The sequence below is a fragment of the Ursus americanus genome, chromosome 28 (assembly GCF_024610735.1).
Source record: "Ursus americanus isolate L20-20 chromosome 28, mUrsAme1.1.p, whole genome shotgun sequence".
Taxonomy (NCBI): Eukaryota; Metazoa; Chordata; class Mammalia; order Carnivora; family Ursidae; genus Ursus; species Ursus americanus.
Genome location: NC_142154.1, coordinates 26,941,328 through 26,956,055, shown reverse-complemented (window position 1 = coordinate 26,956,055; position 14,728 = coordinate 26,941,328). Strand labels below are relative to the sequence as shown.

General features: G+C 45.7%; 1 protein-coding gene across 8 annotated transcripts in view; it reads left to right on the top strand.

Annotated features, from left to right (window-relative positions):
* SCAPER (S-phase cyclin A associated protein in the ER) overlaps positions 1 to 9,184 on the top strand; it is a 514,000-nt gene extending 504,816 nt beyond the window's left edge. For all 8 annotated transcript variants that reach the window (XM_045795116.2, XM_045795115.2, XM_087856756.1 and 5 more), the window contains 3 exons: positions 2,372 to 2,563; positions 5,355 to 5,406; positions 8,342 to 9,184. In XM_045795116.2, the coding sequence (XP_045651072.2) occupies positions 2,372 to 2,563; positions 5,355 to 5,406; positions 8,342 to 8,448 (351 nt within the window). In that variant the 3' untranslated portion in view covers positions 8,449 to 9,184. The remainder of the gene's footprint in view (positions 1 to 2,371; positions 2,564 to 5,354; positions 5,407 to 8,341) is intronic.
* Positions 9,185 to 14,728: the final 5,544 nt, after the last annotated feature.

Here is a 14,728-nt window from a genome sequence, read left to right as displayed (position 1 = left end):
AGATTTTTCTCAACTATTTCCATTTCATTCATTCACCAAGACTCCTATTCCATGATGACTCGCTATTGACTTTGGAAAGCTGGAGCAGCTCATGGTGACATTTGACCACCCCAAGGCCAGGGAGCAAGTGACTGGATAAAATAAACCTGAGCCCTGCCCTCAGCCCCTGATCTGTCCAAAGCCTCTCAGGCAACTCTGTCCCGGTGCCCAAGGCCTGTGCAGTAAGGTCATGCTCTCTGTCCCCCAGCCTTGCTTCCCTGCCTCTGTGGGAAGCGTTGAGCCTAACGCAGCTGGCCACTCGGCTGTGCTCACTGACAGCAAACTGCCACGGGAGTGGTCTTGCCCACCAAGTCTCAGTGCTACAGGTTGGCCCCGTCCTGGACTTCCTAATCCTATCTTCCTACGATGTCTGAAATGTGGTTCAAAAGACAGCGCCGACAAGATGCCCCACTCTGGCTCACAGCCAAGCCAGGCGGTGTGGCTCTTACCACCCCTGGCAGACCCTTTACCTATAGCCTGACTGAGTTCTGTCCTGGGTGGTCCTATGGGTAGAACACCCTACCAGGTAGGTCCATTTGTGTCTTCTGCACTGTCGGGACTTAAAAGTAGTTGCCTCTGGCAGGTCATCTCACGACACTGCTGGTGACCTCTGTAAACTCACTTCTTCAACAGGCCCATGAGAGCCAGCTCCATTCCTGGAGGGGACTGACAGGCCCCTGAGGGGCTCTCCTTCAGCCCAGTGAGGGTCAGCAGTCCAGGTGGAGGAAGTTCTCGTTAAGCTTGCACGCTGCTCATTTACCAGGAACCAGGAGTTGTCATCTTTGAGTTAACACTGTGCCTGTGCCAGCCACACTGGCCCGTTTAATATCTTTTCAATTAGTGAATCTTCCAGTAATAGCATTTTAACAATGAAGTTCCAAAGAAAAAAACTTCTGCTTCATTTTTGGACAAGGGGGAATCTAAGACTTGTAATAATGGTATCATTATAAATTCTAAAGTCGTGGTCATTTGGCTGAGCTACAAAATTTGTAGCTAATAATTAAAATAAAGCTTTAAGTAAATGCTTTATCAATAAAATAGATGATGGGACATATTTTTCGCAGCCAGTGGTCAGAAATGGCAGCACATAGCCATGTGCTGAATTGTCACGCTGAGTCTTTAAAATTCCTGCTGGATTTGAAGGTATTAACAAGTCCCTATCAACGTTCTCTAAAGGTTTTTGATGTCATTTTAGCTATTGAACTAAAATATGTGAACTATTACTTTGTTGATTTTGTTCTTAAACCAAACCGCATTATCATCGGAGAGTGTGTTCTTAAAGTATTGTTAAAAGTACTTTGAAAACTTGTAAATCCCTGTAATGTATGTCTCTCCTGCCTCTGCTGTTTCATTCTGTCCTTCTGGTTTTAATTTGAATGCAGTCCTGTCAGGGTGTGTACCTGTAAACTCACGTTTTTCCAAGTACAATTTACAGTCCTGACCTTAGATTTTACAGTGATCCTAACTTTCTGTGAGCTTCCTCTTGTACCGAGAAGTGGGCTTTGGGTCACCCAGCTCTTTCATATTAGAACCGTCTAATCAAGGTTACTGGAAACAGATCTCATTTTGACATTTCTTAGTTTATCATGTAGGCCTAGGGAGTAAATTAGGAGGGCTTCCCTGCAAGCCCATTAATTGCATTGCCCCATTTCTTGAAATGTACACAGTTGTAAACCTAGACTGCTTCAAGACAAGGGTCTCATTTATCTAAACAATTCTCCTTTTAGACTCAATGGCACTGATGGAAACACAGATAAGGAATATGGATCAGAGGAAGGGTCTTTTGGAGCCTGTGCTTGCTGAAACTTCCCACTCCTCTCACAGTCCCCTCTCCTTTCCAAGGCTCATCTGCATACTGAATAGGTCTGTCTACCTTCAGTGCTTTCCAGGAGCTAGGTTAGGGGAAGACTGCCGCAGGCAGAGGGGTAGGAGAAGGCATCTTTCTTCTGAGCAAGCTCTTTGCAGGTTTCAAGGAATAGGGCTGCTCTGCTTTAAGGGGCGGGTGGGGGCAGGGCGCTTTGTTAAAGCAGTGTGTTTCTTGAATCCATTTTATAGGCACCCTCTCTCCATGGCAGCCGTGCTCTTCACTGTGGAGTACAAATGGCTGCAGAACTTTGGGGATCTTTTCCTTAAGTTAGGGAATGAGATTTCTTTACTTTCTGTTCCTTTCAAATATCACTTAGGAGTTCGGAGTCTCTTTTTTTCCCCCTCTCTCTCCTTCCGCTCCTTCCGCGTGTTCTCCATGGTTCTCACGGACACTGGTGGGGGATGCAGGAGGAAGGGGCAGGCACGGCTTTCTGGCAGTTGACCTAGGTTCCCTCCTCTGTTTCAGGTCATCGTACAGTCTGGCCGCCACCCCACCGTGCTGCAGAAGCTCTGCCAGCTGCCCTTCCAGTATTTCAGTGACCCACGGCTGATCAAAGTGCTGTTCCCTTCACTTATCGCTGCTTGTTACAACAACCGTCAGAACAAGATCATTCTGGAGCAGGAGATGAGCTGTGTTTTACTGGCCACGTTCATTCAGGTACCTTCTGTCTTATGCCTGATCCTCTGGCTTTGTGTGTCAGCTAATGCAGTTGAAAAAGAAAAGTGAACCAGCTGTTTACTCTTGCTATCCACAGTATCTTTTAAATTTTTCACGTATTTCTGTGCTTGAAAATTAATTTCTAAGATAAGAGAATACTAAAACTGGGGTTGAGTGTTGTATAACTTCTACTTGGAGGATTTCAAGAAAATGATATTTTCCCAGTTGATGAAATGGTAAACTCACAGCAAGGAAATGTTTTTAAAAAGATGGCCAGACTTCTTAAGGCTCTAGCATTTACATTCACCTAGCTTGTAGTCTAGCTAGGGGGAAGAGACAGGATTGCGGAAGGAAGATCAAGTAAAACTTCAGTTGATGTGTAAGTTTTTAAATAAGTATGATTCGTACACACACGTGTGTATGTGTCATAAAATCCTGTTATGTTGCTTTGTGAAAAGATCTAACGCTTGTAAGAATGGTCTTACGTTTTTCTGATCCAGCTCAAGTCTATAGGACTGGAATCAGAATTAGCGCTGCAGCAAAGCAGTGTTTCCACATCGAAATGAACTCAGTGAACGACAACAGAAAATCAAGCTGGCCGTTCTTTAGCGTTTGCTAATAGCTAATCCTGTCATTTCTTCCTGTCATTGTAGATCATTAGCTGCTGAAAATCTTCCATTTCCTTTGAAATGTTCTACCATAAAAACCAGTGTGTTTTTGTTCCATGACGTACATGTGATTAAAAGACAATGTTTTCTGTTCATAATAATGAAACAAAAAGCAGAGCTCTGTATTAGTGTTGTTCCGTATTCTGGCTAATATACGTATGTCGTTGTTGAAAGGACGCGGTCCTGCCCGGCTGGTTGGGATAGCTACAGAGTCAAGCTCGCTTCACCTTAGATATAAGCAGTTAGTGGTCTACATTTTTTTAAACTATCCTCTGTTAGATGACCAGTTAATAAACACAATTAGATCAGTTGTGTTTAGAAATGTCTATTTTCAGCTTAGTTATTCTCTTTGAATCTGGGTTCTATTTTCTGAAAATTTTTTCAAAGATATTCAGATCCATAGGTAAGGTATGGATTTTCAAAAAAAAATCTTATGGTTAAATTAAAATCTTAATACAGTCTTACATAACCATCATAGCACCATTTAAGAATTCTCATACATTCTTAAAGCCTTAGGATTAAAATTTAAATAGAAAATACAGTATAGAGGATTTTGTAAAACTGTGATCTTAAAATTCATTCTCTTATTCAATAATTTTTGAGTGCCTCTGGTGTACTGGGCACTGTTCTAGGCACCGGGAATACAGCAGTGAAAAAAGATAAAAATCCCTGCCTTTATAGATCTTTCATTACAGTGGGGGGAGTCAAACAAACAAACAAAAATAAGTCAAACAAAGCGCATGTCAGATGGTGTTAAGCGCTGTGCAGAAAAGTAAGGCAGGGAAGAGGGATAGGGGCTGCCAGGGGGTGATGGGCCAGAGAGGCCTCAGCCAAGACAGTGATAGTTGAGCAAAGACAATCTTGCATCTGTACCAGCTTAGTCCCTTACAGTTTCAACTGCTTGGAAAACAATCTATAAAAATACAAATGATATCAGAATTCAAAGTAAAGTAAAGAACATATATATTACTTGTTTCCATCTCATATTGTTCTAAAGGTATTTCTAACATTTAAATGTAATTTAATGTAACACATTTAACATACGTTTAGACACACATTTTATAAATGTTACAGAAATTTCTTATTTGTGGTAGCGTCTTAGATTAGTGAAATTGAATCAGGTTTTCTATAATTATTATCAGGGTAATGAATATATATTAGATTTTAGGGGCGCCTGGGTGGCTCAGTCGTTATGCATCTGCCTTCGGCTCAGGGCGTGATCCCGGCGTTATGGGATCGAGCCCCACATCAGGCTCCTCCGCTATGAGCCTGCTTCTTCCTCTCCCACTCCCCCTGCTTGTGTTCCCTCTCTCGCTGGCTGTCTCTCTCTCTGTCGAATTAATAAATAAAATCGTTGAAGAAGAAAAAAAAAGAATATAGATTTTAGTTTATAGAATGGTTCGAGGTCCCCATGTGTTAGATTATTAATATCACTAGAAAATGATACTAAAAGTAGGAGGCAGTGGTTTGTCATAGATTTCAGAAAATTTACATATTATGTACGATATTTTTCACTTTCCATCTTAAAGTAAAATTACTAGACTTTTAAGATTTAGCTGCAGATTATATAAGGGCCTTTAGAATTGTGCTTTTTTAAAAAATTTTAAAAATCTGTCATATTTTAGGATAATAAGTCTGGCTAAAGCCTTCAGTTTGTTAGCTGAAATAAAGCTGTGGTTTCTACAGTAGACAGCATCATAACCCCCGCTGATCCCATAGCAAGATGTGAGTCATCACTATTTGATTTAAATCAAGAGAACCTGAACGTCAACTTCTTTTTTTTTTTTAAGATTTTATTTATTTATTTGACAGAGAGACAGCCAGCGAGAGAGGGAACACAAGCAGGGGGAGTGGGAGAGGAAGAAGCAGGCTCCTAGCGGAGGAGCCTGATGTGGGGCTCGATCCCATAACGCCGGGATCACGCCCTGAGCCGAAGGCAGACGCTTAACCGCTGTGCCACCCAGGCGCCCCTGAACGTCAACTTCTTAAGCTTTCATATTTGGGCTCCAAAGTAGTCGTGCAAAGATAGTTGTCTCAGAATTCAGAAGCACATTTAAAGCTCACCTCAGCGAAATTCTCTGTTCCTAGCATTGGTATAAAAATACTTTTCTTGTCTCACACAGGATTTTCTACAGACTCCAGGTCAGGCAGATAACCAGTCTTATCAGCCCGGAGGTATGTCTCTATTGAAATGAAATGTCATGTGTTTGTTAGCTGAACAGACATGTTTCTAACTCCACCCTCTGAAACTGTTACAGAAATCAATTTATTACATCACCTAAAACATTTGAGATCTGGCTATCAAGTATATTTCAGTGAGTAAAGAAACAGATTTTGTCATCAAGCATGAGTGCATCAGAATATACAGAGAAATCTATGAAACTAAAAGAAAAGCACAAAACATCTTTATGTAATTTATATTCACATCATGCAAGGTATAATAAATGGTGAATAATTACTAAAGAGCTGCTTCATAATGCGGGAGACAAGCAGGTCATTAATATTGGCCTACACTACTCACATAAATGCTAAAATCACATAGGTTTGGTTTCCTAGCCATGTTCAGGATAAAATTATTAATGATAGTAGCCCATATTTTCCCCCTAAATTCAAGTACTTGAATTTTTTTATTGAAAATAAAAAGAATAAAATTGTTTTACTTGGAGAAAAAGCCATCAGATTAGCAAGAGTTCAGAGGCCAAAAGACTTACAAGCTTTCTTCTTCTTCCTGTAGTATTCTTGCTGAGGTGTTTTCTATGATCAGAGCTAGAGATGTAGAATTTTAAAGTGCATTTTTACTTTTTTAAATATTCTATACACACTGTAATTGAGAAGTACAAGTTGCTCTTTATCTGACTGTCAGGACAGTATCTCTGATTAATGAGACCCTAATACAGATTTCCCCAATTCTTCCATTAGTGTGATAGTCTTTAAAGTGGCCTGGGGTCCACTTCCAGCAGGATCCTCTAGGGCACCCACCAAGTAGCCCTTACTTGGGGGAGCGGGGGGAGTCACCTTGGAGACACACGCATACACACACACACAAACACACGTGCACACACCAATTATCTGTAGGGGACGGGTGTTGAAAAGTACATAGAAAAGAATATAAAGCTGTAACAGTATCATGAAAAAATGTCATGTTTTATTGATTCAGGCGTTCAGAGAAGTAAACAGAAAGCTATGCCCCTTTTCAGAAATTCCAGTCAAAAATCATAGTCGGTACCATTTGTCTAAGCCAGAATTAGTGTGCAAGTTCAGGTCTGCCCTGACTCACTCACGGCCTTTTTTTTTTTTTTTTTTAAGCTATTGGAGACTACGTGGGAGAAATCAGTATAATTTGTTACTATTTCTTATAAAACAATGTCTTAAATTTTGAATATATGAAAATGGCTTGAAAAATCTTCTAATGTATTTTTAATTGCACAGTAATTTTTTTGCCAGTAAGAAGCGTAGACCTTTTTTCTTCCTTTCTCCTGGCTGTGAGGATGAGTCACCATTTGCTCCATATCTGGCAGGCAGCATCCCAAGAGCTGCCTCTGTCTGGTTGGTGGGCTGAGGCCTGTGGGAGTCTCAACTTACTTTCTTTTCCAAGGGCCCGTCTTCTCTGACATCCATGCTTTCCCCAATTACAATGGGATTACTCCACAGTACAGCAAATGGGGCGTGTTCTCTGCCTTTGTCAGCAAGAGTCATCGCTATATTGGTGACAGCTCCTGATATGCTTACTTGGTTTAAAAGAAAAGATTATGCCACACTAAGTGCCAGTCTGCTCCCCTTTTGCTTAGATTTAGTCCCCATAAAATGTTTCAAGGCATGTTGAGTTCATTGCCCAGGTGAGCCCCTGCGTTGTAAGTGTCCTGGTAGCTTCTGGTAGTAGCAGCACGTTCTTTTTTTTTTTTTTTTTTTTTTTTTTAATAATGATTTTTTATTATATTATGTTAGTCACCATACAGTACATCCCCGGTTTTCGATGTAAGGCTCGATGATTCATTAGTTGCGTATAACACCCAGTGCTCCATGCAATATGTGCCCTCCTTACTACCCATCACCAGTCTATCCCATTCCCCCACCCCCCTCCCCTCTGTAGCCCTCAGTTTGTTTCTCATAGTCCATAGTCTCTCATGTTTCATTCCCCCTTCTGATTACCCCCCCTTTCTTTATCCCTTTCTTCCCCTACTGATCATTCTAGTTCTTATGTTCCATAGATGAGAGAAATCATATGATAGTTGTCTTTCTCTGCTTGACTTATTTCACTTAGCATTATCTCCTCCAGTGCCGTCCATGTTGTAGCAAATGTTGAGAACTCATTCTTTCTGATTGCTGAGTAATATTCCATTGTATATATGGACCACAACTTCTTAATCCAGTCATCTGTTGCAGGGCATCTCGGCTCCTTCCACGATTTAGCTATTGTGGACATTGCTGCTATGAACATTGGGGTGCATATGGCCCTTCTCTTCACTATGTCTGTATCTTTGGGGTAAACACCCAGTAGTGCAATGGCTGGATCATAGGGTAGCTCAATTTTTAACTTTTTAAGGGACCTCCACACGGTTTTCCAGAGTGGCTGAGTAGCAGCACGTTCTTATCGCTAAAGAAGAATTCTGGTGCTCAGATACTCTCTGCTTGATCACTGCCCAGCTATGGTATTGTTTTCTTTGCCGACATCAATAACCGATAGAGTTACTGCTCATTCCCTCTACTTAGATAACTGAATGCCAGACTTGAGTTTTAAAGTTATACTGAAAATATTTTAAATTAGACCATTTTAGAAGACAAACGTCAAGTTTACATACAGATTTACCCTTTCCAGGCTGTCTTAAGAAGGGAGTGTCTGTCATTTTACTTTGCTCACCATACTTACTCTCCCCTATTTTCTTATTCTGGAATCCAAAAACAATTTTTTGTAATGTTTTACAGAGGGGTTAATGTCTGAATGTGTTAGAAGCACAAAATAAGTAGATATAGACAGATCGGTTACCTTCTTTATATAAACTTACATCATGGTTTATTTGAAGTGCATGTCTCCATTTTGTAGTCAGATTTCAAAATAATTTCAGTTGCTTAAACTTCAAAGAATTTAACTAGTTTCTTTTTTTCCTCTCAGGAAAATCCCTTGGTTCAACCCAAGACTATCTTGAGCTGGCTAACAGATTTCCTCAGGAGACCTGGGAAGAAGCTCGACAGTTTTTTTTAAAAAAAGAGAAAAAATAAATGACTTGGTTAGTTCTGTATTTGAGTACCCTTGTTAATATTTTAACTTGTTCAAACAGATGTTCTAACTGTTCCTTGAGGAGCTCATTTTCACATGTTTATACTCTCCCCTGCACTGTAGATATGGTATCTCCTTTGCACTATTTATAATGACTGTAGATACTTTAATGTTCTAATTCTGTGAGTTGAGTTTATTTCACTTATGCACAATATTTTGGAGTTCAGTAACCTACATCCTATAATATATACTTTGCATTTGTAATATGGGTAAAATTAGACTTAAAATTAGCAAGTCTGTTTTGTTCTTGTAATAAAGTAACTTATTCTGTTTGCAGTCGTGACTTTTCTTATTAAGGCAGTACAAATTTGAAAGAAAAATGTTAACTCCAACTCTGAGAGTATCTTACAGACTTCAAGTTAACCTCTAAAGTTCCCTTTTCAAGGTGTGTTGTAAAGATGTTTGTAACGCTTGGGTATTCTGATGACGTAATATGTTTGGGGGGCTCGTTGAACTGAGCGGGGGGCATTATATTCATTGGTCTGCGCAGCTTTTCCTGGCGGACCTTACTGAGAGCTCCTGTAGCACCGCTGAGCTGAAACGATTCTCCAGAATAAACATTAGCGATTCCGAAAGATCAGCCCTAGGGAATCACCTTGAAGTGTTTTCTCGGTAACTGTGAAATGAAGCAGCGCTGAAGTAAAAGTGCAACAAGGCCGCAAGGGCTCGGAGTAAAAGTTGTGAACGACGCCGGTGCACCGCTCACAGTTGAACGTGAGAAGTCCGCCCGCAGACGTCGACCTTCTGTCTCCTCATCGTCCCTCCACCTTAAGCCGATGGTCAGGGCTAAGCCGTTCACTGAGTGACATCTGTAATAATTTCTGTCAGATAAGGATCAAACATCACCAACAAAAAAGATCTGGTTGGAAAAAAGTGGCCTGAATATGTGTCAGAGACCAGACTATACGGAGCTCGGGGCGGGGGAGGGGAGAAGATATGAAAGTTTCATCGGTTTTTTAAAAGCAAACTTAACCTACCTAATTTTCAGGGCACTTCTTTTTGGAGCCTCACAAAGCTGCTGAGTTACGTGTATGCTGTTTTTACTTCTTTGCAAATCGGGAGAAAATAAAGAGGTCCCAAACATCCAATCCATCAATCAATCAATCAACGGCGAACACCCCCCCCCCCCGCGTGCTCTGCGTGCTCCCCCCGGACGCGGGGCCGGGCGTCTTCCGCACGTCGGGCCGCCGGGGCCGCTGCCTGGCTGGGGCTCCGACCCCGCGAATCTCGCCGGGACCCCAGGGCGGGGGGCACCCGCTCGGGAAGCCCCTCCCGCCAGGGTTCGGGCGGCGTCTCGCGGACCCCCCGCGGCGAGCCGCGTTGTGCGCCGCGCCCGGAGGCCGAGGGGCTGGGCCCCGGCGTCCGCACCTCCTCCGGGACCGCTGCCGGGGCTCCCCAGCGGCCCGGGCGGGGGAGGGGCAGGGCGGGGGGCGGGGAGCAGGCAGGTGGCCGCGGCCGGCTCTCTCCGCGACCCGCAGCAGCCCGCCCGGGGCGCCCCAACCAGGAGCGGAGTTCCCGAACGCCGCTCGCTCAGCGCATCTTGGGGCGTGAACGCAGAATCCTGTAGCTGAAAGGAATAATCAAATATTTATAAGATTTCCTGCAAGACGCTTCACAATAGAATATACTTCTTATCTAGTCGGAAATTTGCCAGAAAGCCATAAATAATTGAGACAGCTGTGATTAACCTCCCAGAAACCATACCAGAATTCTCAATTAAACATTTAATTGAATGGTGTCGTTTGCCCCCCCGTCCGGAGGGGAGGGGGTCTGGTGGAGACGAGTGCCGGCTCCGCCCGGCTAGGGAGTTCGCGAGAATCGGGCCTGGAGCTCCGCGGCGCCTCGCGACCCGCACGGTTTCTGAGCGTCTCGAGTTCCCTCCTTTAAGGCGCGTTCGCGCGACCGGAGTGATTGAAGCTCTAACTCCCCTGAGTTTGACGACTTCCACACTCTCCAGGGATGGGGGGAGCGCGGCGCGCGGGGGAGCGCCGGCACATCTAGTTCCAATCGGCGGGGACGAGTGCCACCCACTGGCTCTCTCCTGCGGCCAGGGCCGCATCCCGGGGCCCCCGAGGCTCCGGGGACACAGGTGGATCACGCTGGGCCCGGGCGAAAGGCCTCTGCTGGGTCCAGCCTGTAAAGCTGACGCTGCGAATGGTCACAGCTGGGGCAAAAGCAACAATTTCGCTCGGGCACCAAAGCTGAGAAACCGAGCCAAATAGGAAAAAGCTGCCCGCAGCCCGGCAGCAGCAATGTTTGAGCGCCCAACGCGGCTGCCCGACCGAGTCTGCCTGCTCCCGGCGGCAGCTCGCTTTCCGGGCAGCCGGGCAGGGCTCGTCGTCATCCCGGGCGCGCAACAGGATGTCGGAGCCGCAGCTTCCTGCCCGAAGTTCCGGAGCCTTTCCCTGGCTCCAGACACTCGGGGGCTCCGTGACCCCCAACCCTGAACGTCGCCCCCGTTAAGCCTAGGGACCAGCCTTTCCTTCCTTCCTTCCTTTCCTTCCTTTCTTTCTTGCCTTCCCTACCTGGGAAAACCACTTGGGTCATTTCTTCCAGAGCTCCTTCTAAATTCTGGGTTCTCAATAACCTGCAGAGGGATTGCGCCTCACCATCCCTATTCTTCCACTTCGCTCTCCCAGTTCCCACGACCTCAACACAGGGGTTCTCCTGCCTTCTGTCTTCAAACCACCCCCTTAAATATCCTGTTTCCCACTGAGGAGGTCCTCAGCTTCCTGAACTCCCGCCCCTTCAAGCGCTCCCTGACTCAGTCTCCCGCCAGCTCCTGACCTTCTTGAGGCGGTGCCCTGACCCCAAGGCCCGACTCACCGAGCACTCCGGCCTTTCTGTCCTGATTGCGCGGGGCCCCAACCTTGCTTTATAAATTGAGCCAACCCCAAATCCCCACCCAAATCCACATCTGGATCCCAATGAGTATTTCCTTGTGCCCTTTTTTCTCTGCCATTACGACTCAGCATTTGTCTGCACCGTTCCATCAGCAAGGTGCCAGTCTGTAGTGGTCACCCCATCCTCACTATCACACTGAATCCCAGTATCTTGAGGAGACTTTACCTTTACATCAATCAGACCCATATTTAAAAGCCTCTCATCTTCCCTACATCAGTTTAATAAACTCTGAATTTCCTACTTGGACCTTCTCTTCAAATAGTTTATTATTCGTTCATTGTTTCCCTTCTCCAGCGTGCTGCTATTCAGCTAATTCTCGTGCTTTCTTGGATGACCATTTGTACGGGAGAACACAGCTAACGAAATGTGTGGCAATGTATGTCCTCCCCGAGGCAGCAGTGGCAGAATCTTAACATTTTCTAGAGAACAATCTCAGACAATGTCTTATTTAAACCCAGTATTTGCAGCTCTGAGCTTTAAGCCATTCCACATTCAAAATTGAAAGGTTGATTTCTGTTCCACAACCCATTAAATATTAAAGTTCGTTGGGAATACTGCCACAGGACTCTGAATTTCCCAGAATTGTGCAGCTTTTCAATATGTATTAAATTTTGTGGTATAATGGCCATAAACTTTTCCATCTCTGGGAATCCCTTTCCTCCCTCAATTACATAGAGCTATCCAAATTATTAGATAAATCTTCTGAAAAAATATTATTCTATAGTGAATCTAGTTAAATAACTCCCATTTTCCACCTATGGCTCCTTTTTATTGAACTTTTTAACCACACAATTGGGTGTCTCACTTTCAAAGTTCAGTAAGCATAAAATACAACATTTATAATTGTTACAGGTAATTTAATTTACAAGGAAATCCCACCTGTATTACAGAATACGTTTAAAGCTGACCTGGGAACCAGTAAAACTGATATTTATTAATGTAACTAACCAAACATAGATCTGATGCCTCACGACCATTGTAATAAGGCTTCAAAGCCCAAGCCTTTCTCTGGTAGCCCATATGGGAAACGGTCCACCCTTTTGGGCGGCTAGCAGCAAACTACAGGAGGAGAGCTTATGATGTTTTATACAGTAACACAGATGGTTTCAGCCATCCTAATACACAGTAACCACTTTTATCTGGGTAATTTCCCAATATTCAAAATCAGCACACTCACATAAATATCAAAAAGAGGAATTAGATACTTGATCCAAGAATAAGAGTTTACTGTAATTAGATAGGCAGATGTTTCCGTTCATAGAATTAAAATAGTCTGTCAAAAGCAAAAATTCAGAGCTAATTAACAATAAACATTAATGAAATTCTTTACACAAGAACCTGTTGTTTCCTTTTTAAAAATGACAAAACCTAAGAAGCTAGATTAATCAGAAGGTTTTAAAATTAAGATTTTTCTGGAAGTTTAGCATCCTATCCGATGGCCAGCCAGGAGGTAAGAGGAGATATCTGTATTTCTGTTTGGGAGGGAATGGTCTCAGTTAAGGGAGGGAAGCCTCAAAGAACCTAACCCTGATTATTAAAACCGTTTCTAGGCACTTGAGAGGTAAAGCTGGTCCTCATTAACCCTACAAATCTCTTCCCTTATCTCTAAGTTTACAGCACCATTTCCTAAATCCCAAAGAAAAGGAATGTTCTCTTCAAATTTTGTGTTAGCATCACCTTGACTTTGAGGAAGTAAAATATAAATTTGGCTTGATTTTCCCACCTCCCATTTTCTTTCAGTAATTGACTGCCAGTCTTCCAGCTTTCCTTTTCTAAGGGGGTGGACAGGGTGATGGAATCCTGCCATCAGCTCTGCTGAAAAACCTACAGTGGCCTCTGGCCATCCAAGCAGCCCCTAGCTTCTCAACAGAAGGCACCCACTCCTTTATCAAGCGACCACAGCTGCCCCTCAGGCCCATTTTCTCTTACCAGACTCTACCTGAGCTAGACCCTATTCCGGACATGCCCCTCCTTCACAACAAATCCTGGACAAAGAAGGATATACTTGTGGGTCATTTATCTCGAGGGACAAGGAAACGAAAACCCAATGCCAGAGATTCTTCAAGAGTAGTGGATTGGCTGGTGGGGTGGCAGCTTCCCGAGTCCACCAAGCGAGGCCTGGTCTCAGGCAAAGAACTGTCCCAGGCTGCCAAAGGGTTAAATATTTGTTAAGGGTAAAACCTGAGCCTCCTGTTTTTTGTGCTCGCCCGGGGGCCTGCTGGAGATTCAGTATCTCTCGCTTATTTCCTGCGATCACTAAAGCCCGTTTTCAAGAAAACAAGTCGCAGGGGTTTGAAATGTCACACCAAGTGACCTGGGCACGGCGTATCCAGGGGCCATTCCCAGCCCCCTCCCACCCGGGCCATTCCCCGCCCCCTGCATTTCGGGTCTGGAAAGAAAATAAACCAAGGACACGCCAGACTGGTTCTGGGTGGACTTATTTTCCTGGGCAGCCGCGATCCTAGCGGGGGCTTGTTGTGGCTCCGTCAGTGTATCGCTTGCAGGTGATGCCAAATGCAGATAAGGAGCCGCCGCCCGGCCTTCTCCTCTGTCTAGACGGGGGAATTAATAAATGCAGCGAGATTGATCACGTCGCGCATCCACTCTGGGGACAGCGCCGAGGGTGAGCCGTCACTGCCCCTTGTTCGCCCCGGGCCCGCGGGCTCCCTGCTCGGCGGCTTGGCCGGAGTGGCAGGCGGGCGAGGCGCCCGGGGCAGGGGGTCGGGGCAAAAGCGCCGGCAGGGCCCGAGCGCACCGGCCCAAAATGCAGCGAGGAGTGGAGGGTCGGCCCTCGGCGGGCACCAGGCTGCATTCTGCTCCAGAAGCAGAGGCAAGGCGGAGGGAACGAGACGCCCTCGCGAGCCTGACCGCAGGCTGGAGTCCGCCGAAGAGCTGTCAACCGAGCGTCGCAAGTTTCCCGCTCAAAGGAGGTCCCCCCACCTGCCCCTCGGGCCTCGACCGCGAAGCGCAGGGGACGGGACTGGAGGGTGCGCAATGCCCAGGCGGGCCTGGAGCAGGGAGCGCGCCCCGGCTTCCGGGAGGGCCGCGGCGCTTTCCGCGCGGGCCGGGGCCGCCGGGGGGCGCACGGACCCAGCCCCGCCCCCCGGGCGGCGCCCAATCCCCGCCGGGCCCGCCCTGGGTCGCCGGGAGCCCTCGGAGCAGCGGCGCGCGAGGCGCGGGCACGAGCAGCTGGGCCCACCCCCGGGACTCCACGGCGGGCTCCGCCGGGCTCCGTTTTCATTGAAACAAGCTCCAAGCCCCAGCCTGCGTCCGGCCGGCCCTCCCGCTGCGCCCACAGCACACAGGAGCAGCATCGCA